Genomic DNA, 26,872 nt, shown 5'->3' with positions numbered 1-26,872 from the left:
GCAAGGAGTTGGCGACATTTTGCTTTTCTGAACTTTGGTCTGTGTTCAGGGTCTCTCAGGAGACTTCGCCTTTGTCCTTGTCCATTTCGTGGTGGGTGGGTCGGTCCTTTTGCTGCCTGTTGTGGTGTATGTGTATGATAGTTTAGTTCCTGGACAGTTTGTGTCTAATTTGATCTTCCTGGACATTGTCCCTCGTGGCTACCAGGTTCTGATGCCCTGAGGTGTCCGCTGGTTGCTCGCCACAGAGCCCCCACAGGCGGCAGCTGGGATGACGGCAGCCAGTGGCCTGTCCTCCCTCCTGGAGAGCCAGTCTCCCAAGCAGCTCCCGTGAGCCTCCTTCCATCTTGAAATGGTTGGGCTGTTGTCCAAACAGGCAGGAGACAGACTGGGAGCTGGATGTTCATCTTCCTGCTTTACAATTTGTTCCTGGCCTTGGTTTTCCGGAGGAAAAGCCCACAGTGGCCCCTGCCCCACCACGCAGCCCCATCTGCCTCCACGCTTCCAGGCCTCTTGGCTGCGTTCCCCGAGGCGTCCAGGGAGCGGAGACCCAGGGGCCACTCCAGGCCTCCGTTCGGAGGGGCAGGCTGGGGTGTCCCGGCCCAGCATGGACAGGACATCCGGAGCTGGACAGTGCTCAAGGTGGGCCTTTCCCAAAACTGATCAGGAAAGCACAGACTCGGGCGTCCTCTGCTGCTGCGCGCAGAGATGGCGCTTCCCTACGAGGAACAGAAAAGGGCTCCGGGCCCACTTTCAAGACTGAGGTGCTCTGCTCAACCCAGGGTCTACGTCAACGACTCAGACCTGCAGGTCCAGATGGAGACTCCAGAGGGTCCCTCTGCCACCCCACCCCGGCCACCCACCCAACATTCCTCCTGCTCTGAGTAAGTGTGCGCATGCCAGGGCTGAGCTGCCCGCGGGTGCACCCAACACCCAGTGCATTGGCGCCCCAAGTAAGTTTCTGCCCAGTGGTACTTTGTGCAAGAGCGGCCCAGACGTCCTTGGAGGCTGTCACTTGGCTTTGTCAGCTCCCACGGAGACTGACGCTGCCTGACATCGCCCAGGAGGGCCTGCCCTGTGCACCGGAGGACCGCATCCCCTTCCCGGCGGCCGGAGCAGCAGTGGCTCCCCCCTCCTGTGCTTAGGAAAGACCCTCCCCCAAGCCTGAGGACAAGATCAGCCTAGTCCCTGGTGATGCCACAGCCACACTGGGCAAGAGTCACCCCAGATGAGTGTCCACCGCAAGTCCGCTGCTCTGAAAGAAGATGGCTGGCGCCCCCGCCCCCGCCCCTGGATGGAGGCGCGGGGCACCTCGGGATGCGCTCCCACAAGGATCCTCTCACTTCACTTCTGCGTAATGAAAGAGCCTTTGAATTATCACAGGTGGTTTCTTCCCCGTATCTACGTTCTTGGTTCCCTCCAATCCACATCCCTTGAAGGGACTTGGAGTCTGTCAGCTGCCTCTCTGAGAGGGGTTCTGGAAGCTTCTGTCGGCCCATCACTTGGTCAGAAGACAAGAGCCGTGAATGGGAAAGCGCTGCTAACGCAGCTGCTTTTCCCAGAGCACACTGAGGTCCAGACAGATCCAAACCGCGGCCCTAAACTACGTGTGCTGTAAAGTTACTTGATGTATATTTATTATAATTATTTATGGTTGCATTTAACAGACTTTTCATTCAATCCGATGCGATTTACACTATGCTGTGTAAAGGAAGCTCACTACAGGAAAAAAAAAAAGTCACACCAATAAATAACCTTCATCTAATTCTGATTTACCCTAAGTGTGCGATCATCTACTCTTGCTGAGCAAGTTCAAAGCTTGGAGTTGCTTGGACGGCTCTGGTCCTTGAGCGCCGCCAAGTGGCTGGGAATTAAAGTGTTTCTAATGACGATGGTCTGTGCAGTCCGTGATTTTTACTCCACCAGGCTTCTGACCTGCCCCCCTTGCCCATGGGGACACAGCTGAAGGAGCCAGAGCCAAGGTCAGGGCCGGGCCGGGCCTGCACGTCCTGCCACCCATTCTGTGCTCCCCTGCCCGGGGAGGGTTTCCACAGCAGGAATCTGGCTGTTCCCAGCACGGGCTTGCAGGAGCGCGTAGTACAGCTCACAACTTTGTGCCACAGCGACGCATGAAGAGGTAAGAAGCTGGCAGGGCTCACTCTCCCTCCCCACCCCCGTGTGTGTGTGTGTGTGTGTGTGTGTGTTTATGTGCATGTGTGTGTGTGTATCCACCCCTGCATCCCCTCCCCACATAGCCTCTAGCATCTGTGCCTGAGAACCTAACTTGGTTCTCATTTTTTTTTTTTTTTTTGGCAATGACCCGCAGGTCTTTATTCTAGAATACGAAGGGCCATGCTGTATCCACCCACCCCCAAATTTTACCCTTTCCTTGATGAGATCCCTCCATAGTCTCATGACACGGAGCTTTTGAAAACGGGTCAAACCCAGTTGGTTCTCATTTATCGTGAGAATCCTCACTCATACCACCTCTTTTCCCCTCCCTCATGAATGCACTTTCAGAGCAAGGCTCTCCACTGTGTGTTCATTAGGAGAGCACGGGGCACGCATCTTCCCTTCCTCATCCTGTGTGTTGCCCAGGGTGCTGGAAGTGGATGGGCACAGCCCCTCCTAGCAAAGAGAAGACCTTTGTTTAGATTTAAATGCTGGGGGTTGCGACCTGTGCTCCTCCTGGCTAAGTACAGAAAGCATTCCTCTATTCTCCAACTCCAAGGCTATCTTCTTAGGTTGTCTCTTGAAAAAAATGAGTACACCTTAAAAGTATGCCATCCAAACCAGGTGCCAGTGGCTCACGCCTGTAATCCTAGCTACTCAGGAGGCTGAGATCTGAGGATCATGGTTCAGAGCCAGCCCCGGCAGGAAAGCCCCTGACACTCTTATCTCTAATTAGCCACCAGAAAACCAGAAGTGGAGATGTGACTCAACGTGGTAGAGCGCTAGCCTTGAGCACGAAGAGGCTCAGGGATAGCATCCACGCCCTGAGTTAAACCCCAGAACCAGCAAAATAATAGCACATACTGCACTACCAAAAGGGTTAAAAAGATAAAGACAGTCAGGGAAGACTGGAACAATCAGAACTCAAAATTGTTATGAATCTGGGCACTGGTGGCTCACCTATAATCCCAGCTATTCGGGAGACTGAGATAGGATTGACGTACAAAGCCAGCCCACATGGCAAAGTCTGAGACTCCATCCCCAAATGAATCATCAAAAAGATTATAAAATGTATATCAAGTGGTAGAGCACCAGCTGTGAGTGAAGACAGCTGAGCAAAAGTGCAAGAACCTGAGTTCAAAAGAAACCTGTCAGTGGCAATGTAGCTACAACTGTGTTTAGAAAACACTAGCACCAAATACTCTTATCTCCTGCACTGGAAATGCTCCTGGGTGTAAACCCAACCGGAATACATACATACACTTACCAAATGACATACATGCCTGCAATAATGCGCACAGTCCAGCCACCAACTAGTGAAGCTCCTCCACAGAACACTGCACAGCCAACGTGGGCGACTGAGCCCTAACCATCCTCACAGGAAGCACGCACCGTGCCATGAGGCTGTGACACTACTGCACATTTGCGTGGCTCAGGTGGCAGAGTGCCAGCTGTGAACAAGTCAAGCAAGTGTGAGGCCCTGAGTTCAAGCCCCAGTAACAAAAGAACGTAAGGATCAAAGGATGTGGTTAAAATCATCTGTGGAATAGAAAAATAGAGACAATTGAAAAGAGTAGCAACCAAGAGAAACATAATTCAAGAAAAGTGGAGAAAAAGAGGATATGAGTTTCCAGACAAAGTACTCATTAAGTAACTTAAAGTAGAAGGAGAACATGGTACTACACAAGTTGTCAAAGGGAGACAGCCCGAAATCAGCTGCAGGGAGAAAATGAGTCGTGTGAGCCAGAACTGAAAGAAAGGGAAGCAATACCACGAAGCTCATTCTATCAAGCTTTACACTCATTCCAAACCAGACAGATAAACAATAATATTATTATTACGGACTAGCTGGGCCCTTCATCCAGTTTCTTAATAGAACCAATGCAAACAAGATAAAAGTCTAGGCAGGCACTGGAGGCTCATGCCTGTCATCCTAGCTACTCAGGAGGCTGAGATCTGAGGATCACAGTTCAAAGCCAGCCTCAGCAATAAACCACCAGAAAACCGGAATTGGCATTGTGGCTCAAGTGGTAGAACACTGGCCTTGAGCACAAAGAACTGAGGAAGAGCACCCAGGCCCTGAGTTAAATTTAAAAAAAAAAAAAAAAAGTAAATTACAGCACCAAATTCAAAGAAAGAAAAACCTACCCATCTAGAATTCTATACCTAACAAAAACATCTTTCAAATGGAGAGAACTGGAAAACCCAGGGACAAATCAGACATGTAGTTGAGAAAGTACGTGCTTAATGGATTCAAGATTGTCCTTCTGTGACTAAATGAAAACTTCTAAACCTAGATGGTGATAATGGTGTGACACAATAAATTAGCGCCACCCATGTACAAACATGAAAATGATTAAACGGTTTAAGTTTCATGTTAGTTGTTTTACCGTGATTTCTAAAGTGGAGACCCAGGTGTGGTGGTGTGCCCAGGTGTCCCTGCTATACAGAAAAAGGCTGGAGACAGGAAGATAGCTCATCACAGGATTTCAAGAGCAGTTGAGGCAGCACAGCAAGACCCCAGCTTTTTCTTTTAAAGCCAGGTATAGTGGCACCTACTTGTACTACCAGCACTCACAGAGGTCAAGCCATCAAGGAAAGTCTGAGAGTTCAAGGCCAACCAGGTGTTAATGACACATGCCTACAATCAGGAGGCTGACATCAGGACTGACGTTCAAAGCCAACCTCGGCAGTAAAGTCCGCCAGACTCCATGTCCAACTCACCAGTAAAATGCTGTCCCGCAGGCATGGTTCAAGTGGTAGAGTGCCAGCTGTAATCAAGCAAGCTGAGAGCATGCCGGGTTGCTGAGTTCAAGCTACTGTACCTGCATGCATACACATTTAGGCGCGTGCACACACACACACACACACACACACACACACACACACACACACACAAACGGGATTTCAGTGGGAGGCCAGCCTGCATGCAAAGGGATTTCTTCAGTCAACAGGTGCGTGCCTGTCACCCAGCTGTGTGGGAGGCCAGGGTGAGGGGTCACAGCTCCAGGCCAGCCGGGACACAAGCATAACGGCACGTGCGCCTGTCCTTAGAGCTATGGCAGGAAGCCCAAAACAGGCAGACTGGTCCAGGAGGGAAAAGGATTAAAAGAATGACAAAGCAAATGTGATAGAAGTAAAAAAAAAAAAAAAAAAGTACTGTCAAATGAATCATTCAGAAACACAGCAGTGAGGGGCTGGGAAGGTGGCTCAGTGGTAGAGTGCTTGCCTTGCATGCCTGAAGCCCTGCGTTCGATTCCTCAGCACCACATAAGCAAAAAGAAAAAGCCGGAAGTGGCGCTGTGTCTCAAGTGGTAGAGCAGTAAAAGTTATGAAACGCTTATCCCAATAAACCACCAGAAAACTGGAAGTGGTGCTGTGGCACAAGTGGTAGAGCGCTAGCCTTGAACTGAAGAGCTGAGGGACAGCGCCCAGGCCCAGAGTTCAGGCCCCATGACCGGACCCCAAAAAAAAAACACAGCAGTGAATAACAGAAAAAAAAAATTAAGCCTCAACACTGTTGGCTTTGGGGAGATGACTTAAGATGAATATTCAACTGTTTAGCTGCACTCTTAGTTACAGGTAAGACTTTAAAGATTTTCAAAAATTATATCCACTCTCTAAGCTATTAGGAACTATCCATTCCTAAAAACTGAAAGCAAATGAGTCCACCGTGATTGGATACAGCCAAGCCCCACCCCTGGGGTGGGGGGAACACCCCTGCCCCCCCCACCCGCAGCTGAGGGCGGGAAGAGCTGTACTTCAGACACCAGGGACCTCCAAGCCAGTGGCCACTCTTGGGCCACCCTGGCGCCTCTCAGGACGGTTTTCCTTCTTCCTGAGCTCGAGCAGGGTAACATCTCACCCCAGCACAGTGCTCTTTCTTCTCAGGATGAGTCTGTTCAGAGTCCTCAATGTGTCAAAAGCGAGTGGCACAGCGTTCTGTAATTGCTACTGTTTCCATGTGCCTTACTCGCCACCACGCACTGGCCCTCCCTCTCCTCTCGCCCCCTCCCCCCCCCCACACACACACTAGCTTGTTGGAAGAACAAATGAGCTTCAAATGAGCTAGGGGGCTGAAAGGCTCTGCGCAAATCGCAATGGGCAGAGCGGGCAGTGAAAGTCCCAGCAAGGAGCCACTACGAGAGCACGTGCAGGCTGCTTGGGTTTTGTTTGGAGCTGAAGTCCTGGCTGTCCTTGACCTTCCAAGGGCTGCGACTACAGAGGTGTATCTCTGTGCCTGGCTCCAAATTGAGGCTTGTGAACAATCTGCCCTTCTCTGTTCAGTCAGAGCCCCCTCCCCGGCCCCCTGAGCTATCACTGGAGCTTCAGCAAACCTCTCCCTGAAAAGCTGCCACACCAGGCGCCGTGGCTCACACCCATCTCCCCACAGGAGGTGAGGCAGGATCATGGCAGGCACAAAGCCTGCCCAGGTCAAAACTGTTGAGCCGCAGGGTACAGGCACAGCTCAGGGGGCAGATCACCTGCAAGCCCCGGATGCCCACGGTGGGGCTGTCAGGTGACGGGGTACTGAAGAAACTGCCCGCCACCAGCTCCCGAGTCTCCACGGAGCCCACAGCCTGGCTGAACTCCAAGTACAAACTTTATTTCTATTACAAGGAACAGATAATAATTATAATAGTAAAATAAAAAGAAGGGAAAGGGGCTCTAGCAGCGCTTTCCAAGCCTAGGCCTGGGCCTCTGTCCTGAGCACAGCAGGGCCCAGCCAGGACAGGCAGCCACCAGCTGCCCGAGGAGAGGGCAGTGAGGACCGGAAGTCACAGCAGCCACCGGAACAGGAGGCAGCGATGCCAAGTGCCACGGAAGCAGCTCAACACACAGCTCCCAGCACGCACCTATGCTTGACTCCCCTCGGGCCTCCTTCCTGACACCATGACTGGCCTATGAGCGAGCATCAGAGGCCGGAGGCTGGAGCTGGTCAGGAAGCACACAGGGAAGGTCCCAAAAGTCCCAAGCTTAAGAGCCCACAGGAAAAAAAAAAATCACTGGTGGCTGCCAGATTTCTAAAACCCTCCCCTCCCCCTTCCCTCCACCAGGACTGCAAAGCACCAAGGAGTGGCGGCGGCGGCAGTGTCAAAACACAGAGCCTGGTGGGCAGTGGAGGCCGGACGTGCCTCCCAGCCTCCCTCCGCGGCCCTCCCTCACACCCAGAGTCCTGCAGCACAAGCCCAAAGACACAAAATGGCCAGAACCTAGAAAAAGTAAAAAATCCACGAAGGCTCTCCTGCCTGAAGAGCCTGAGAGGAAGGCCTGCGGTGGCAAGTGCTGTGTGCATAGAAGGTGGGTGCAGGGCGCGGGGCGCGGGGCGCGGGGCTCAAGCCTCTGGATGTCATCACTCCTCCTCTTCCTCCTCAGCATCGCCAGCCCCCTGTGGCTTTGGCTTCGCCTGCACCAGAGCAACACGAAGGCAGGCTGAGCGGAGGAGGGAATGGGGCTGAAGCCCCCTCTCCAAAGGCCAAAGGAAGTCCTTCCCACAACCAGCCCCACCTCGCCTGCCACCCCACTACCTTTGCGCCTCGGCTGCGGTAGTTGGCAGCGGCAGGGGTGGCCCGGGAGCTCCTGCTGCCTTCACTCCTGCTGCTGGAAGAAAAGGGAGAAACACCAGCTCCTGAGATGCCCCTGAGCAGAGTCCAACGGTGAAGGGACACCAAGAACCCAGCGGTGCCCAGCGCGGCCCTTCGCAGCAAATCAACAAGAAAGCTGGCGGACAGCTGAGGAACTCTGGGAATCAGGCAACTCGGGGCAGAGCTGCCTCCAGCGAGGGCGGGCGGGCGGGCCTCGGAGGCAGCGTGTGCTCAGCACGCCAAGGCCAGTGACCAGACCCGACCACGCTCCCCTGCGCTGTGCTCAAGTGCCAGCTCCAAGTACCACCCCTAGCTACCCGTGCTTACCTGGCTCCACCACGGGGGAGGGAGGGCACCAGGTTTTCGGGGTAGAGAGTTCGGATAGAGTGAATCACTGAGGGGTGGTCCGTGGCCATTGAGCTATCCTGTCCCCCACTCCGCCCCCGGAGCTCCTGGCCGTCTGCGCTGTTGAGCTTCAGCACTCGTGGAGGGCTGGGCTGGTACCCAGACCTGGGGCCTGGCGTTGATTTTAACAGTCGGTTGCAGGTCACGGTCATATGATTCATGGGTCTGCTGGGAGGCAGAGGATAGGTGGAGCCTTTCGCAGTCCCCTGCTTGGTGTCCTCCATGTAACCAGAAGACAGGTCTCCTGGGAGAGACAAGAGTCACAGCCTGAGAGCAAAGTCTACTCTTGCTACTAATGCTGGATTCGGGGCAGGAAGTGAACTGTTCTGAATAGAAATCAACGGGCCCCCTAACGGATACTAGAACTTCAAACTCCAGGAGAGAATCAGGACGATCTACTCCACACACTAGTGAGTCTCCTAATGGTTCACAAAGTGTGTGTGCGAGCCTCATTTCTAATTGGTTCTACAGTGGTAAGTTTGAAAACAGTCCACTTTTCTAGCCATGAGTCTTGTGACTAACAGCAGTACTAACAGTGCATGCACAGGAGATGCACAGCTAATTCTAATGGGACTCAAGGCTACCCAGAGCCTTTATCCCAGCAATGCAGCCTCAGGACGACAGCTCAGGAGAACAGGGGCACTCAACTGGCCCCAGTGGAGCTTCCCAGGAGACCCTTGGTGCCAGGTAACCCAAGATCCCCACAGCCCCCAGAAGGCAACAGATGAGGGGCGGAGGGTACAGAGCCAGCGGCGGGCCAGGCCACGGCTGTGTGCAGCCGGGCGGGTACCCTGGTGCCTGCTGCGCCTCCGGAGCTGCTCTGGTGAGGCCTCTTGCCGCTGAGGATCCTGTCTCCGGAAGCCCTCCGTCCCGTGGCTGTGTGCCGTGGCTGGGCGCTGGTCACACTGGTCCTAAACAAGCAAAACCAAAACTAGTCATCCGAATTGAGAGGGCTGGGAGCAAAGGGGGCACAGCAGGTAGGGCGATCATGTACCGTGGAGGGAGGCTGACAGGCACTAAGCAGGTCCTGGAAGGAAGAAGCCCACAGTGGGGACAAGCAGCCATCCCACAGCATCAAAGGCACTGAGGGCACAAAGGAAGGGCTGGCCACGGGGGCCCAGAGAAGCATGCCATGCATGCTGACAAGTGCAGCTCGCTTGATTGTCTCCAGTGGTTCATCCAATACCTAGATTCCTTTTTTTTTTTTTTTTTGGCCATTCCTGGGGGCTTGAACTCAGAGCCTGGAGATTGACCCTGAGATTCTTTTGCTCAAGGCTAGCACTCTACCCCTTGAGCCACAGCACCACTTCTGGCTTTTTCTGTGTAGGTGGTGCTGAGGAATAGAACCTAAGGCTCATGCTTCATGCATGCTAGGCAAGCACTCTACCATTGAGCCACCTTCCCAGCCCAATGCTTAGATTTCTTACAAAAGTGAAGTAAAGCTGGCACCTGTGGCTCAGACAGGAAAACTGAAAGGCTCTGTGCCCACATAAATGCAGTCCTGGTTTGAGGTCCGTGGCCAGAAGGCAGGCCCCCAGATAGGTCCCAAAACAGGGCATGAATTTCTGAACAGGTGGAAAGGCTAAAGTGCGGAAAGCTCACATTCACTCACAGAGGTTCAACAGACAGACAGAGACAAGACACTCCAGGAACTGGTACCTGGTGATGGAACAGCACCTCTTCCTCTAGCTGCACCCCGCAAAATTCACATGGGATGATGATGCTGCCTTCCACGGGAGACAGAGTATTTAGGCCTGTTATAAAGCCTAATTGGTCATATGTTGCCTGCTGCAGAATGTTCTGGAAAAGATCACCAGGATCCTCCACCCGGCTGGAAGACGAGCTGTCAGGACCAAGTGAAGGTAAGGCACGTGATGGATTACAGCTTGTCTGTCATTAAAAAACAAACACCAGATTTTAAAAATCAGAGGTTAAAATCAAAGCATTTTAATACTACTTAATATTGAGGAGGGCTAAAAAAGGGTGAGGAGAACATAACTAGAATCTTTACTTTTAAACATTTCTTTATTGGTTTACTGTTTAGTTTTGGGTGGTTCTGGTTATTGAACCTATTGCTGAATACTCAGTAAGTCCACATTCTATCACTTGAACCATGCCTCTAGCCTTGTCTTTGGAACTTTATTTTGAAATAGGTAGGATCTCACTTCGACTCAGGCCAACCTTGAACTCTGTATCCACCTTCATTCATCTCCTGAGCACCATACCTAGCCGGATGATCTTGTATGTGTGGATGGCACTAGGACTAGAATCCAAAGCACATCCCTCATCTCCTAGACTGTTTTCCTATTTTGTTCATGTGATTGTTCTTTCTAAATTTACAAAGATCCAAGATACTACCAAACTAAGAGAAAGATGCAAATATTACTTTTTTTTTTTTTTTCATCGGTCGTGGCCTGAACTCTGGGCCTGGGCGCTGTCCCTCAGCTCTTCAGCACAAGGCTAGCGCTCTACCACTTGAGCCACAGTGCCACTTCCGGCTTTTTTCTTTTTGCTTATGTGATGCTGAGGAATTGAACCCAGGGCCTCGAGCATGCAAGGCAAGCGCTCTACCACTGAGCCACCTTCTCAGCCCGGCCTTGCACTCTTGCTTGGCTTCTTTGATCAAGGCTTGAACTCTACCACTTGAGCCATACCTCTACTTCCAGGTTTTTATGCTTAATTGGACAAAAAGAGTCTCAAGCTTTTTTTTTTTTTGGCCTGGGCTGGTTTCAAACCTTAGCCCTCAAATCTCACCTCCTGAGTAGCTAGGATTGCAGGCGTGAGCCACTGGCACCCAACCTGGTTATTATTCCTATTAGTAAGTTTTCTTTTGCTGCTTCTAAATCAGTAAGTACACATATTGAGTGTATTATCCCATTCATGAAGGAAAGTCTGCTCCATTACCTAGAGCACAGAGTATTTAGCAATTTTGGAAATGCTGCATTAGGCCAAACAGTCAGAGTCGAGTGGACTCCCTTGTAAAACTAGCAGGATGGTGCAAGTCTGTAGTCCCAGTCCCACTCGGGAGGCTGAGGAAAGAGTTAAGAGCAGCCTCAGCCATCCAGCAAGACTCTTTCCTAGGTACTCAGAAGGCTGCCATCTAAGAATTGAAGTTCAAAACCAGCCTGAGCAAGAAAGTCCACGAAGGAAGCGGCGCTGTGGCTCAAGCAGTAGAATGTTTGCCTTGAGCTGAAGAGCTGAAGGACAGCACCCAGGCCCAGAGTTCAAGCCCCACGACCAAAAAAAAAAAAAAAAGCAAAAACAAAGCCGGGCACTGGTGGCTCACGCCTGTAATCCTAGCTACTCAGGAGGCTGAGATCTGAGGATCTCGGTTCAAAGCCAGCCCGGGCAGGAGAGACCGTGAGACTCCTATCTCCAATAAACCACCAGAAAACTGGAAGTGGCGCTGTAGCTCAAGTGGTAGAGCGCTCGCCTTGAGCTGAAGACCTGAGGGACAGCACCCAGGCCCAGAGTTCAAGCCCCACGGCCGACCAAAAAAAAAAAAAAAAAAAAAGAAAGTCCACAAAGACTCTTATCTTTAAAAAAAAAAAACACCAAAAGCCGGGCGCCGGTGGCTCACACCTGTAATCCTAGCTACTCAGGAGGCTGAGATCTGAGGATTGCGGTTCAAAGCCAGCCAGGGCAGGAAAGTTTTGAAACTCTTATCTCCAATAAACCGCTAGAAAACCAGAAGTGGTGCTGTGGCTCAAGTGGTAGAGCGTTTGCCTTGAACTGAAGAGCTGAGGGACAGCACCCGGCCCAGAGTTCAAGCCCCACGATGATCAACCAAAAACAAACAAAAAAAAAACACCAAAAAGTTGGAAGTGGAGGTGTAATTCAACTGGTAGGATGCCAGACTTGAGCCAAAAAAAAAAAAAAGCTAAGACCCAGTGCCCAGGCCTTGAGTTCTAGCCTCAGTACTAGCACAAAAAATAAATAAAAATGGAAAGAATAAAAGAAAAAAGGAAAGAATCAGGAAAACTCAGAAGCTACCATGGAGGAACTTGGTTCAGAGGTGCAAACCTCCAAATCACCCAGAAGTGATCTCACAGGGCGACAGCCGGAATGAGCATGGTGTTTCTAGGAGGAAAAAAGGCTGACTTCCACAGCCACACATCAGCTGGGCACTGAGTATGCGCATGACCTCACCAACTGCACAGTTCGGTTCTCAACACACCTGGTGGTCAATCAGCAGGTCTTCTGGGTAGAGCTCTTCACAAAATTCACAAGGCAGCATGGTCTCATCTGCTGCACCTAGGTAAGCTCACAGTTAGATGCAACAACAACAAAAACGGAATTGATTAAAAGCAACAAAAGTGAGAACCTAGCCAGGCAAAGTGTCTCATAATCCTAGCTACTTGGCAGTCAGAGATTGGGGGACTAAAATTCGAGACTCAATCTCAACAAATGGCCGAGTGCGGTGGCACAGGCCCAGTGGTGCATGCCTGCCATCCCCCGTGACACACGCATATGCGCACACATATACGTATTTCAGGTTGGTACAGTAGCTAAAGCCTAATCCTGGCCGAGATCCACAAGATTGCAGTCCAGGCTAGCCTACGCAAAACAGCAAAACCCAAGCAAAAAACAAAAAAAGGGCTAAACACAAGGCCCAAGAAGGAGAGTGCCCGCCTAGCCAGGAAGCCTTGAGTTAAATCCCAGTACCTACAAAAATGTGTGACAATGGTACACGTTGTATAATGTAACAAAAATTAGTCTAACACAGAATATTCACACCCACCTTTCCCATCAATCAAAGAACCGGGACCACTGTGCAGCTGCTCCGCCTCGCACACAGCCTGCCAGAAGTCCTGCTCCGCCATGCTGGAGGCCTGGCCTTCACTCTGCAGACTGAGGGCCAGCATGAAGTCCAGATTTGCGCTATCTTCACCACTCTTTGTGGGGGGCTGCTGGCTTCTGTTCCTTTCCTGCCTTTCTTGTTCTTCAACTGAACAAAAACAATCAGCACTCAAGATACATTGGAGATATAGCCAGACCTTAAGTTTCCAAATCTACACAAGTCTATCGGCATCCTCTGAACCCTAAGTGTGCCACCAGATTAAGCTGCACTATTATTACAGTATTTTACTGATCTGCAATGCTGGAATGGGGGCATGGCTTGGGGGTAGACAAGCATGAGACCGGAGTTCACTCTCCAGTACTACAGAAATGGTATTGTTACTGAGCAATTGTGAGGGGTGGAACTCGGGTGGCATGCTTGCCTAACTCCAAGGACGTGGGTTCCCTCCCCAGCACAAGAAAAGTCACTCAGTTACTAAGCACCACTATTGGCCAGGCACTGGCCTAAACATTTTGCATGTACTTCCTGTTGAGAACTGAGCTAATACATGGAAAGCACTCTGCAGAAACAAACATAAGGAGTATCAGCTACTTGCAGCAACAGCAGCATCAACCCTACAGAAATCTACCAAGGTTCTGACATTGCTATTCCACAGGAAAAGTAGGAACTCTACTCTCCTCAGCCTGGCAGACTTCTACTATCATAATCTGCATGGTCTCATTTGCCCCAGGGATGGTGCTGCCATTCCCGGGGTACCCTAACCCCAAATGTTAACTCACACAGATTATTCTGAATTGGAAAATGGGCTGGCACGTTCCTTTGGCTTGAAGTCCTGCTGTGCACAGAGTCTGACTCAAGGCTTCTCAGGGGCCTCGAGGACAGCCGCACAGGTGGGTCCAGAGACTCGATCTGTCTGAGGAGCTGGGAAGCAATCCAGATTCTGTCTTGACCCCACGCCTCATCATACGCATTAGGAGACATAGCAGTGGTGTTCCGCTTTTCCACTTCCTCTCTGCCACAAATGGCAGGGTGAGTCTTCAGGTCTTTCACGAGGACATTGCGTCCACAGCTGCCGCACGGCTCCGTCCGGGCCCCACAGTACTCTTCATGCTCCTTCAGTTTGAGAACAGCAAGTTCCAAATCGCAGTGCTGGCAGAGAGCAAGCCGCAGAGGGCAGTCGGTCTCCTGCAACACACGGCAATGAGCAGTTAACACACACTCTTAAGAGGCTGTGCCTTTAGGACAGAAAAGAAAACTCCAATCTTCTCTTTCAACCCCTAGCTTTCTTGGTCATCTAGTTTTCTAAGGGTTTGAAAACTACAGTTTCCTCTGTGTGTCTCCAGAGTTCTTCAAGAAACTCTTAGAAGGAATCTTCGAAGCTGCCCTGCCATCATGTAGTTTTGTTCATCGATAACTAAAAATCAGCCAAGGCAAGGTGCTAGTGCTCACACCTGTAATCAATCCTAGCTACTCAGGAGGCTGAGATCTGAGGATCACAGTTCAAAGCCAGCAAGGGCAGCAAAGTCTGTGAGACTCTGATCTTCAATGAACCACCAGAAAAGGGGAAGTGCTGTGGCTCAAAGTGATAAAAAAAAAAAACTCAAGAACAGGGGCTGGGAAGGTGGCTCAGTGGTAGAGAGATTGCCTCGCATGCATGAGGCCCTGGGTTCGATTCCTCAGCACCACATAAGCAGAAAAAGCCGGAAGGAGTGCTGTGGTTCCAGTGGTAGAGCGCTAGCCTTGAGCTGAAGAACTGAGGGACAGCGCCCAGGCCCAGAGTTCAGGCTCCATGACCAGCAAAAAAAAAAAAAAAAAAACTGTTAGCTTTTCCAAAGTATTTTCCTGAAAAATGTGAATGGGCCCCAGGTAAGGCTTCTCTAAAAGATATGAGAACAGTACATAAAATGAACTTGACATTGAGTCTGAACTCGACATAAGTGTTTGATCTATCCAAAGGACATGGTGTAGAGTTCCTGGTGCCACACACTAGTACAAACTCCACTTGGACTCTGTTGCAACCATTCAGGTTACAAAGCCATGAGCTGTGGCTCAAGTGGTAGAGTGCTCGCCTTGAGCTGAAGAGCTGAGGGACAGTGCCCAGGCCCAGAGTTCAGGCCCCACAACCGGACCCAAAAAAAAAAAAACAAATAAAAAAAAAACTCAAGGACAGTGCCCAGGCCCTGAGTTTACTCCCCACAATTGACAGGAAGGGAGGGAAGGAGGGAGGGAAGAATGGAGGGAGGTAGGAATGGAGGGAGGGAGGAATGGAGGGAGGGAGGGAGGGAGGGAAAAGAAAAGAAAAAAAATTATAATAAGTCTATCAAACTGTTTTTCCATGTGCTCTGAAATCTTAGTAAGAACAACCCATGTAAGTTCCTCCCTTCATAGTACATGACTACGAACCTCATGCTTCTTCAACTGCCTCTTCTCCAGCTTCTTGTTACATTTGCAGACCACCTAGGGTAAAAAGTAAGAATACGCTAGCTTTAAAATGACAGTGTGGGCCGGTACCGGTGGCTCACGCCTGTCATCCTAGCTACTCAGGAGGCTGAGATCTGAGGATCTTGGGTCAAAGCCAGCCCGCAGGAAAGTCCAGGAAACTCTAATCTCCAACAAACCACCAGAAAACCAGAAGTGGCGCTATAGCTCAAGTGGTAGAGTGCTCGCCTTGAGCTGAAGAGCTGAGGGACGGCGTCCAGGCCCAGAGTTCAAGCCCTACAACCGACAAAAAAAAAAAGACAATGTGGCCGGCACTAGCTACTCAGGAGGTTGTGATCTGAGGATCAGGGTTCCAGGCCAGGCAAGAAAGTCCATGGGACTCTTACCACCAACAAACTATTCAGAAAAGCCAGAAGTAGTGCTGTGGCTCAAGTGGTAAAGCACTAGCCTTGAGCACAAAGCAGCTCAGGGACAGTGCCCAGGCTGAGTTCAAGCCTCAGGACCCAGCCAAAAAAAGAAAAAAGCAATACAAAAAAAAAGACAGTACACTCTTCTCTTATTGCAAAATCACAAGTATAACACATTTATGAACAGCTGCAAGTAAACCACATCAACACGGGGACTGGTGTCTCTCACCTGACTGTGTTCTGTAGCCATGTGAATCTCCATTTCGGATTTGGGAAACGGTTCCTTGCAGATGGGACACACACCAATGTTCCTTTGACAGTGGATTTCATGGATGGTAAAGTTAAACACGGGTATTTCTTTTGAGCTACAGAAACAGACCAAGACAACAGACAGGCATTACTAATCGATCTGTGCCTTACCTTGAACAGTGCTATCATATGGAAATTTGTTCAATTACTGTTGTTGGGTTTTGTTTGTTTTTTTAGCATTTGTTTCTGCTGGTATCAATGTTTAAACTCAGGGCTTTGCCGTAACTTGGCTTGCTTGCTCACACCTGGTGCTCTACCATTTCAGCCAGGCCTTTTCTTGGCTGGTTATTTTCAAGATGGAATCTCTCAGGAAAGCAGAGTCTAGGGCCTAGGAATATAAAGTGATACAGTGCCTGCCTAGCATGCCAAAGCCCTGGGTTCAATCTCAAGCAAGCCAAGAAAAGAAAAGGAGGCTCCAGAACAGTCCATGCAACGGAGTCAGTCATTAAGTGCAGGAAGCAGAGCCCGCCTCCCAGCCTCCCAGCCTCCCAGCCTCCCAGCCTGCCACCGCTGCTCACTCCACCCAAGCCAGCTGCCCTAGCAAATGACTAAAACAGGCAATTTTTCAAAATTGTTAAGCAGCTCTAGCTCTACTGACTTGTACAATACAATATACAGTTGTAATTTTGACCTACCAAAAATAACACAATTTGTTACAGAGGTTAGTTTATCCTCATTTAACATTAGGTTTCAATTCTTACCAGTTATTACAAAGACGAGTATCCTGGTCATCGGGAAATTCCGCCATCTTTTACTCTTCTGAGAACTGCAAAGAAAGATGAACTTTCATTTCTGCTTTGGGGGTGACATGCAAAAAATAGTAAAAAATACCACGCTGGAGGTGTGGCTCCATCTAGTTAAATGCCAGGTGCCAAAAAGTGAAGTGAACATGAACACCCGCCTACTGGGCACCAGTGACCGGCGCCTGGGATCCTCTCTGCTCAGAGGCTGCAACTGAGGATCACAGTGTAAAGCCAGCCTGGAAGGAAAGCTGTGAGACTCTTACCTCCAATTAAACACCACAAAGCCAGAAGTGGAGCTGTAGCTCAAGCACTAGCACAAAAGCTCAGGAATAGTGCCCAGGCCCTGAGTTCAAGTCCTAGGACCAGCACAAAAAAATAAACTTCTCTGCTGGCACTGGTGGCTCAGGCCTAGCTACTCAGGAGACTGAGATCTGAGGATCATGGTTCAAAGCCAGCCAGGGCAGGAAATTCCCCATGAGACTCTTGTCTCCAATTAACCACCAGAAAACTGGAAGTGGCACTGTGGCTCAAGGGGTAGAGCGCTAGCCTTAAGCTAGAGCTGAGGGACAGCGCCCAGGCCCTGAGTTCAAGCCCCATGACTAACCAAAAAAAATAAACTTCTTTCTTTTTAAAGGGCAATACAGAAAGCAAAGCGCTGTTACCTTCTCTACCAATATTTACTTCAAATTTTTCCTTTCCATGACACACACACAGAAAAATAGAAGTCTGAACACTGAGCCCTAAGAAAGGCTCTGTAATAGTTTTGGCACGATCAAACCAGCTGCCCTGGCACTGAGAATGTTTACAAACTTGTAAAAATATATCGCTTCTGGCAAAAGAACAACTTAGTGACCAAGAAAAACGAAGAAGAAGATGTATGAAGCAGATTCTCGTTGTTGGCGGTCACACTTGAACCCTGGGCCTGGGCGCTGTCCCTGCGCTCCAGCCACAGCGCCACTTCCGGTTTTCTGTGGTTTATTGGAGATAGGAGACTCACGGCCTTTCCGGCCCGGGCTGGCTTTGAACCGCGATCCTCAGCTCTCAGCCTCCTGCACAGGCTATTTAAAGAGAAAGCAGAGACAACGAGGGACGAGGTGGCGGGAACTCGGAGGGCGGCCAGGGAGGCGCTTCCCAGGAAGGGGCTTCTGAACCGAGCTGCAGCCGGGCGCCGGTCATCCCGCTACTCAGGAGGCTGAGATCTGAGACCGCGGTTCAAAGCCAGCCCGGGCGGGAAAGGCCGGCGGCGGGGCGGCGCCCAGGCCCGGCAAGAACAAAAACCGAAACCAAACCTAAGATGCGGAGCACACGGAGCCGGTCGGGGGAGGAGGAGGAGGAGGCCTGGACTGAAAGCGAAAGCTCGCGGGGCCGGCCGGGGGTCGGGCTCCAGGCAGGGCTCCGACCTGCGGGCAGCCGGGGGTGCTCGGGTGCTCGGGTGCAGCGGCCCTCGGCGGGGCGCGCCGGGGAAGGGAGGAACGCGGGGGCCCGGCGTCCCGGCTCGAGGCTCGAGTTCTGCCACCCGTGGGCTTTGGCCCTTCGGACGCTCCGCTGCCCCGCGCTCCCGAGGGTGGCGGGGAGCACGAAGGGGCCGAGGGGCTCCTGGCCTCCGCGGGCCCCGGGCGGCGCCGGGCCCGGGGGCCCGGGGCGAGCGGCGGTTGGCCCGGCCGTTGGCGTCGCCGGGTGAGCGTTCGCGGCTGAACGCGGCTCCGACACCCTCCGGTCCCGAGCGCCCCGCGGGGAGGGACAGCCGCAGACCCGGGCTAGAGGCGGCGGCGGCGGCGCGCAGAGGCCGTGACCCTCGCCGGCCGGCCAGCGGGGCTCGAACCCGGGCCCCGCGGCTCCGAGGCCGCGCCCGGCTCCCCGCGGGCCGTCCCCACCCCACGCCGGCCGGCGAGGCTCGGGCTCCCGGCCCAGGCCGGCGCCGAGCCCAGCTCCGCCCCGGGCGCGGCGGCCGGAGCTGCGGGGCGGCCGCGGCGGCTCCCCGGCTCCCCCGGGCCGCGACGAGCGGAGCGCAGCGCCGCTCCCCCAGCGCCTGGCGCAGACCCCGCCGCCGCGCCCCGCCGCCGCCCGGCGCCGCGCCCCGCCCCTGCGGGCCAGACGCCTTCCGAAACGGAGGTCCCCGGGGCCTCCTGGGGCCCGTGGGCGCGAGTCGCCGCCAGGCTCACCCGGGACGAGAGCAGGAACGCGGCCGCGCCAGCCACCGCCGCCGATCCCTACGGCCGCCGAACAACGGCCCCCGGAGCTGCCTCCGCGCGGCGGGGCGTCGCGGAGGAGCGCTCCCATTGGCCAGGGCCGGCCCCCGCTGAGGGCCCATTGGACAGTACTGCTGTCTCTCCCCGGGCCCCGCCTTCCGAGCCCTGATTGGTTAATCGAAGCTCCAAGGGAGCGTGTCCCTAAGAGCCCCAACTCCTTGCACATCTGGACCGAGCGCCTGATTAGCAACTGCCACACACACACACACACACACACACACACACACACACACACACACACACAAAGATTTGCATGAATAATACTGTGCAAACATTACGAATGAGCCTAATATATTAAGATAATTAATTGCGTTCTGTCATAGGCCATAAATATGTATTTGTCACTCTTGTTGTGACTCTAATGCCCTGAGCGAGACTTCTGACCATATAAGAGAACTCGGCTTTATGCAGTGCACGGACCGAGGCCCTGAGACACAGGTACAAGTGCCAGCTTCTCCGCTTGGGGCTGAGTGGCAGACGTGTCTCCTGGGAACAACTGTCCTCCTCGCGTGGGTGACTCAGAGGTTCCTTTGAATTAAAGAATTTACCAGGAGAATTGGCAGCATGACCGGGAGAGCTGGGAATAAAGAAGAAATAAGGATGATCTCAATCCCTAGGGATACCTTATTTTAACTGACCTATATGCAGATTCCTTTTTTTTTTTTTAAGTTTGGGAGTTGGCGCACAGTGATGGAGTATTTGCTTAGCATTCGAGGCCCCGGTTTTATGACAGGGGAAGGGCAGTTCATCCAAACACACAAGAACACAACATTTTTTTTTTCTTACTGAAAAAAGGTAAAGCCCAGCACCCAAGACTCTCAATACTCAACTTGAAACCAGCCAGGGCAGGACAGTCCTTGAGACTCTTTACCTCCAATTAAGGAGCAAAATGCCAGAGGCAGAGACAGGGCCCTAGAAATGGAGGACCAGCCATCTTTCTGGCTAGCCTGAGGCTCTGAGGTCAAGCTCTTGAGCAACCCCCAACTGCTTTGACCCCTCATCAGCACAAATGCATCCTATGAACTGAATTGCCAGTGTCTTGGGCTCTAACTGGGGGGGGGAGGGGAATTTTCATAAGGCCCCTGGGAGATGTTTCAGGCCCTTTCCGATTCAGCCAAACTCAAGGCTTAGCTAGGTTTAGGGGAGCTGGGTCCCTCTATTCAGCCAAGGTTGTCACTCGCAAGGCTGAGATGTCAGTAGAGACTTGTCCCCACCCCAGCAGTCGCTCCAAAGCTGCTCACCCAAGTGTCCTCAGCTGCCTCCAGTCTCAGCTCCACTCAAGGTTCAGGATTTTCCCTGACAAAATAAAGCTTGTCCTTTGGTTGAGGCTGCAGCCTCTTCCCTCTCTCCCACTTTCACAGCTCAGCAGCTGTCCAGAGTCACAGATGCCTGGCCGGGTGCCCAGCTCTCACGGGGACATGTAGAAGACGCTCCATACTTGCAGAATGACACCAAGGTATTTGTGAGTTTTCACCGGTTTCTTACACTTAATAGCTTTCTTTCTGCTGCTTTATGATTTAAAAAAAAAAAAAAAAAACCCTAAATGGTAGCATTGTTTTGTTTGGCTAATACCAAATATGTTTTTATGGGATTCGATTTTTTTTTTTTTATTATTCCCTCAGCCCTTTTCTGGCTGGGCTGAATTTTTACTTTTTCATTTTGGTGCCAATACTGGCATCTGAATTCAAGGCCTGTGTGCTGCCCAAGGCTGGCTCCCTACCACTTGAACCAAAGCTCCACTTTTGGGTTTTTGGTGGTTAATTTGGATTTAAGAGTCACTTGGGACTTTCCTGCTCAGACTAGCTTTGAACCTCATTCCTCAGATCTCAGCTTCCTGAGTAGCTAGGATTAGCTTGAAACTGACCTCTGCTCCCCCCCCCCCCCAGCTTTGATTCTGATACTTTTTTGCATACAACAAAGGGTAACTGTAGCAATCCACCCTGAGCTCCCAGAGCCCTGGATTCATGGTGGCCCAATCAGCGCTCAGCCACATCCCTTTTTTTCCACCCATTTTCTCAAGTACCTCTGGAAGGATGGTACTATTATTTTGCATTTGGTTTTAAACTTTATTGGAATTACATATAGTAAAGTAAAAAATTAGTGTACTGAGCAACGAAAAATTATATAATAGTCTTATTAACAAAAGCCGGGCGCCGGTGGCTCACGCCTGTAATCCTGTCTACTCAGGAGGCTGAGATCTGAGAATCTCGGTTCAAAGCCAGCCCGGGCAGAAAAGACCGTGAGACTCCTATCTCCAATAAACCACTAGAAAACCGGAAGTGGCGCTGTAGCTCAAGTGGTAGAGCGCTCGCCTTGAGCTGAAGAGCTTAGGGACAGCGCCCAGGCCCAGAGTTCAAGCCCCACGACCGACCAAAAAAAAAAAAAAAGTCTTATTAACATTCCATACCACATGGAATTTCACCCATTTAAAGTGTATCCTAGCCAGGTGCTGGTGGCTCACACCTGTAATCCTAGCTACTCAGGAGGCTGAGATGAGATCTGAGGATCTAGGTTTGAAGTCAGCCCAGGAAGGAAAGTCCGTGAGACTCTTATCTCCAATTAGTCACCAGAAAACCAGAAGTGGCGCAGTTGCTCAAAATGGTAGAGCACTAGCCTTGGGCAGAAGAGCTCAGGGATAGCACCCAGGCCCTGAGCTCAAGCCCCATGACCAACTAATAAATAATAATAATAATATAAAACCTCCATTTTGAATCTTTAATGCCCATTACCATGGGGAGCAAGAATGATTTATCTTTTTCTTTCTCCCTACTTTAACCCTACTATAGTAAAACAATTCCGTAACCCTCTCTGTCTTGTAAGACATCCGGAAAAGCTTTTCATGAGTGGATCTCAAGGACCTGGGTTCTGAGTGTAAATTGAGAAGCCCACACCAATGCCACCCTCCAGTGTTAGGACGAAGCTGAGGGTATAGCTCAGCGGCCCATCGAGTGCTTGCGTCCTGTGGAGCAGCCCTGGATTCCGCTCCTAGCACCATCACCACCAAAACCAGAAAATGCAGCCATCCAGCCATGTGTCCACGTGAACAGAGGCGCTCCTGTCTCCAGTCATCAGTATTTAGCTAAGCTGGGCTGTTTGTTTTGCTTGTTTGTGGGTGCTGAGGGTGGAATGCAGGGCCTCCTACATGGACGGACAGGGCTCCTTCAGAAGCCACATCCCAAGTCTCGGCCTCTCCATTTCTAGCCACAAGTCTTTTATATTCTTCTGGTGCTTCTCAGCGCCGTCCAGGGCTGAAAGCTGATGGTGTGTCACTTGCTCAGAGCTGCTTGACAACTGACAGGATACAAAGGGAAACTAGGAAGGGAGTGCTATTAGGAAGGCAACTCACAAGATCTAGCATAGCGCACACGCCACGAGCCCTTGTCTTCTTCATGGATGTAGGACTTTCAGGGCAGGCTGTAAACATCCTTTTTGGTGTGATTTTTTAAAATGGTATTTTGTATCTACCCACAATAACATATTCATGTGTCACTGGGAAAATGCTTGTGAAGCCACTGCTTGAAGCCAGTTTCCTAATGGAGGTGCCAGCCCTGATACACTCTGTGGGTGTGCCCTTGACCCTGAAATGAAATATTCACATTATTTTTTTCTTCTTTGTTCTTAAGCACAGAACTAGAGATTCTGCCAGGAATTGTAGAGAAGAGGAAGGATGAAGTGTGTGTGTGTGTGTGTGTGTGTGTGTGTGTGCAGAAAGGAAGGGTTCTCAGTTGACATCTGGGGAATCATACATATTCATGAGGACAGGGATTGGACCCAAGGTCTCAGAGCATGCTGGGTACTTTCCAGGCCAGCCTGTTACTAGGCAGAGTTCCTAAGAGCTGGGGCTCCCTCCCTTTGCTGGTAGTTTCCTCCCCCAGATGTCTGACCAGATACCTTCTGTCCTCCTTGTAAGGAGAGCACTTGTATCTCCCAGTTTTCCAGAAAATCCTTCCATGGTCTCCCCCTGCACTGTATAGGAGTTTCAGGGGAAGATAGTTTATGCTCAATCAGTCTTTCTCAGAGTAGTTTGGTGTGTCGTAGAGGATGAGAATGCAGATTCCCAGGCTCACGGTACAGACACTAGATAAAGATTTCTGAGCCAGGAGACGGTGGCTCATGCCTGTAATCCTAGCTACTCAGGACGCTGAGATCTGAGACTCACGGTTCAAAGCCAGCCCGGGCAGGAAAGTCCGTGAGACTTTTTTTTTTTTTTTTTGTCGGTCGTGGGGCTTGAACTCTGGGCCTGGACGCTGTCCCTCAGCTCTTCAGCTCAAGGCGAGCTGACCACTTGAGCTACAGCGCCACTTCGGGTTTTCTGGTGGTTTATTGGAGATAGGAGTCTCACGGTTTTTCCTGCCCGGGCTGGCTTTGAACCGAGATCCTCAGATCTCAGCCTCCTGAGTAGCTAGGATTACAGGCGTGAGCCACCAGCGCCCGGCCCGTGAGACTCTTATCTCGAATAAACCACTAGAAAACCTGAAGTGGCGCTGTGGCTCAAGTGGTAGAGCGCTCACCTTGAACTGAAGAGTGCAGGGACAGTGCCCAAGCCCAGAGTTCAAGCCCCACAGCCGACAAAAATAAATGAATAAATAAATGAATAAATATTTCTGGGGTGGCATCACAGAAGTTACATTTTAAAAGTCTGAGAGTAAAGCTGGTGGGTCATACCTGTCATCCTAGCTACTCAGGAGGCCAAGATCTGAGGATCATGGTTCAAAGCCAGCCTGGGTAGGAAAGTCCCTGTGAGACTCTTATGATCCACAAAAACAGCCAGAAGTGGAGCTGTGGCTCAAAGGGGTGGAGTACTAGCTGTGAGCAAAAGAGCTCAGGGACAGCACCCAGGCCCTGAGTTCAAGCCCCAGGCCCAGCAAAAAAATAAAATTAAAAGTTTGAGAGTAATTGCTGTGTTTGGTTAAGTTGGAATGCACCTTGACTTTAATGAGCAATTAAAGGAAAATGAATAATAGACACATTTTTCTTTTTTTTTTTTTTTTGGGGGGGGGGGGGTCCGGTCATGGGGCCTGAACTCTGGGCCTGGGCGCTGTCCCTCAGCTCTTCAGCTCAAGGCTAGTGCTCTACCATTGAGCCCCAGTGCCACTTCTACCTTTTTTTCTTTTTGCTTATGTGGTGCTGAGGAATCGAACCCAGGGCCTCATGCATGCAAGGCATGTGCTCTACCACTGAGCCACCTTCCCAGCCCCGACACATTTTTCAAATTGTCAAGGCTGACCTACCTGAATGTTTATTTATTGCTCATCTCAAGGCTTGAGCTCAGGGCCCCGCACTGCCTTGTTCAGCTTAGTTTGTTTGCTCCATGGCTGGGGCTCCACCCCAGAGCCACAACCACAGCTTGGCCTTTTGCTGTTTAATTGGAGAGACAGTCCTGTGGAACCCCAAACCCCTTCAGGTTTCAAACTCCTGAATAAGCTAGAATTACAGACATGAGCCACAAGCACTGAGCTACTATTGTCTCTTTATATTTAAGTTTATATGTGTGTAGTGTGTATAGTGTGTCCTTTTCTTGTTTTTTGCACTGCTCAGGATCAAACCCACCTAAGGACATCCCATTGTGGCCCTGTTTCATTATAATTTAATTTTTTTATTTCGTGTGTCAGTCCTGGGATTCGAACTCAGGGCTTGGGCACTGTCCCTGAGCATTTTTTCATTCAAGTCCAGTGCTCTACCTCTTGAGCCACAGCTCCACTTCCAGTTTTGTTTTCATTTTTAGTACTGAATTGGAGATAAGATTCTCACAGGCTTTTCTGCCCACCTGGGCTGGCTTTGAACTGGAATCCTCAGATCACAGCCTCCTGGGTAGCTAGGAATACAGGTGTGAGCCACCAACACCTGGCTGCCTAGTTTTTAAAGATAAATCCCAATGGAGCACATACCGGGAGAAACATTCCTTCCTTTACCCACTGCCTTGCACTTGGGCTCCTGCCATATATATGGAATCCATTTCTGGACTCTCTCTACCTCTGTGTTTATCTTTATTCCACGTTGATGTTGTCTGAATGGCTGTAACTTACATTGCCATGATATCTGGTCATGTAAGTCACCTTATACTTTGCTGTTTTTCAAGATCTTCTAGGCTATTCTAGGTCAGGTGCACTTATAAATTTCAGGGTTAGTTTGTAGTTTTTCTGGCTCTTTTAATCCCTTATCTCTTAGGCTTTATCATACCCAATACCTGCCTCTAAGGCAGTAGTGCTGTCCCAGGGCCTCTTCGTCTGGATTGGAGGGTCTCCTTCTTCTTGGCCTCCGGCAGTTTCAAGTAACTGACCAGTTTTACCCAGAGGCAGCAGTTCAAGGCTGCACAGAGAAAGCTCAGGCTCAGAGCGCACATGCCAACTAGCTCTGTGGACTCCTTACTTGTAGCTCCTGGTTTGGGTCCTTGATTGGAGCCTGAAAGCTATTCTACCACTACACAGAAATACATGCGCAAGTTAAAAATCTGGTAAATATGGCATTGTGTGCTTCGTGAAAGATGGATTCTACAGTGGGAAGGGTTAGTGCAAATAAAACTGGAGCTCCATTTCACTATTTGTAAGGAAACACATTCCAAATGGATCAAAGATTCACGTGTTGGGGCTGGGAAGGTGGCTCAGTGGTAGAGCACTTGCCTTGCATGCCTGAGGCCCTGGGTTCGATTCCTCAGCACCGCATAAGCAAAAAGAAAAAAAGCCGGAAGTGGCACTATGGCTCAAGTGGTAGACCGCTAGCCTTGAGCTGAAGAGCTGAGGGACAGCCCCCAGGCCCAGAGTTCAGGCCCCACGACCAGACCCAGAAAAACAAAAAACAAACAAAAAAACAAAACAAGACAAAGATTCACGTGTTAAGAATGGAAACAGTGCTGAGCGCTGGTGGATCACACTTGTAACCCCAGCTACTCAGGGGGCTGAGGTCTAAGGATTGTGATTTGAAGCCAGCCCAGGAAGGATAATCTGTGAGATTCTTATCTCCGATTAACCACCAAAAAGTTGGAAGTAGAGCTGTGGTTCAAATGGTAGAGCTCTAGCCTTGAATGAAAAGACTCAGGGACCGTGCCCAGACCCTGAGTTCAAACCCCAGGACGGGTACTAAAAAATAAATTCCAAACAAAAACAGGTGAATGTTATGATATAAATTATACCTGGATAAAGATGAGTAAAATTATTAAAATATAACAACATTATATTTGAAATTAGAGTATCAAAGATATATAGATGTTATATATGATAATAATGATTGGTAATGTATAACATATGACATTAATATTCTGTTTTCTTAAACAGGAAAAACAAAATGAGACATTCCTTTCATGTGGAAAATGGTATGATCAACTTGGAACTTGTGTGCCATCTGGTGGATAGAATTGGAAGTGCGAAGCTACAGCAAAAAGGATTGAGCCTGAAAGTGCTCTCCCCCCCCCCCCCCCCCCCCCCATTTGCTCTTGTGCTGCAGTTAATTGGAGATAAGAGTTTCATACACTTTGCAGCTCTGGCTGGCTTAGAAGCTCACTCCTCAGATCTCAGCGTCAGATAGCTAGGATTACAGCAATGAACCGCCAGCACCTGGCCCCATCCTCTTTTTTTCTGCTGGGAAAAATTCACTCCTTCAACTACTGGTAAAATCAAGACCATATCTAAAATTTATCTCAACTTATAGTTTTCAGTTCTGTAGCTCTCTGCTTTGATCTGCCTGTACTTTTTTTTTTTTTTTCAGTCCTGGGCCTTGAACTCAGAGTCTCAAGCTCTTGCTCAGCTTTTTTGCTCACTGCTGGTGTTCT

General features: G+C 50.6%; 1 protein-coding gene across 4 annotated transcripts; it reads right to left on the bottom strand.

Moving 5' to 3' along the window:
• Positions 1-6,754: 6,754 nt before the first annotated feature.
• Positions 6,755-19,113, bottom strand: Trafd1 (TRAF-type zinc finger domain containing 1). 4 transcript variants are annotated; one of them, XM_042668973.1, is made up of 12 exons: positions 19,021-19,113; positions 16,817-16,881; positions 16,036-16,171; positions 15,364-15,417; positions 13,740-14,145; positions 12,901-13,107; positions 12,337-12,413; positions 9,819-10,049; positions 8,950-9,070; positions 8,082-8,403; positions 7,698-7,770; positions 6,755-7,576 (listed from the first exon to the last, which is right to left on the bottom strand). In XM_042668973.1, exons 2-12 carry the CDS (start codon positions 16,861-16,863, stop codon positions 7,523-7,525), a joined length of 1,728 nt encoding a protein of 575 aa, XP_042524907.1. In that variant the 5' UTR covers positions 16,864-16,881; positions 19,021-19,113; the 3' UTR covers positions 6,755-7,522. The 4 variants fall into 4 exon arrangements, with proteins under 4 accessions (XP_042524907.1, XP_042524910.1, XP_042524911.1 ...); XM_042668976.1 differs by having other exon boundaries at positions 7,698-7,767; XM_042668977.1 differs by having other exon boundaries at positions 12,337-12,407.
• Positions 19,114-26,872: the final 7,759 nt, after the last annotated feature.

The sequence above is a fragment of the Dipodomys spectabilis genome, unplaced genomic scaffold (genome assembly GCF_019054845.1).
Source record: "Dipodomys spectabilis isolate Male_0828 unplaced genomic scaffold, ASM1905484v1 ptg000480l, whole genome shotgun sequence".
NCBI lineage: Eukaryota > Metazoa > Chordata > Mammalia > Rodentia > Heteromyidae > Dipodomys > Dipodomys spectabilis.
This window is presented reverse-complemented; position numbering and strand designations above follow the sequence as displayed.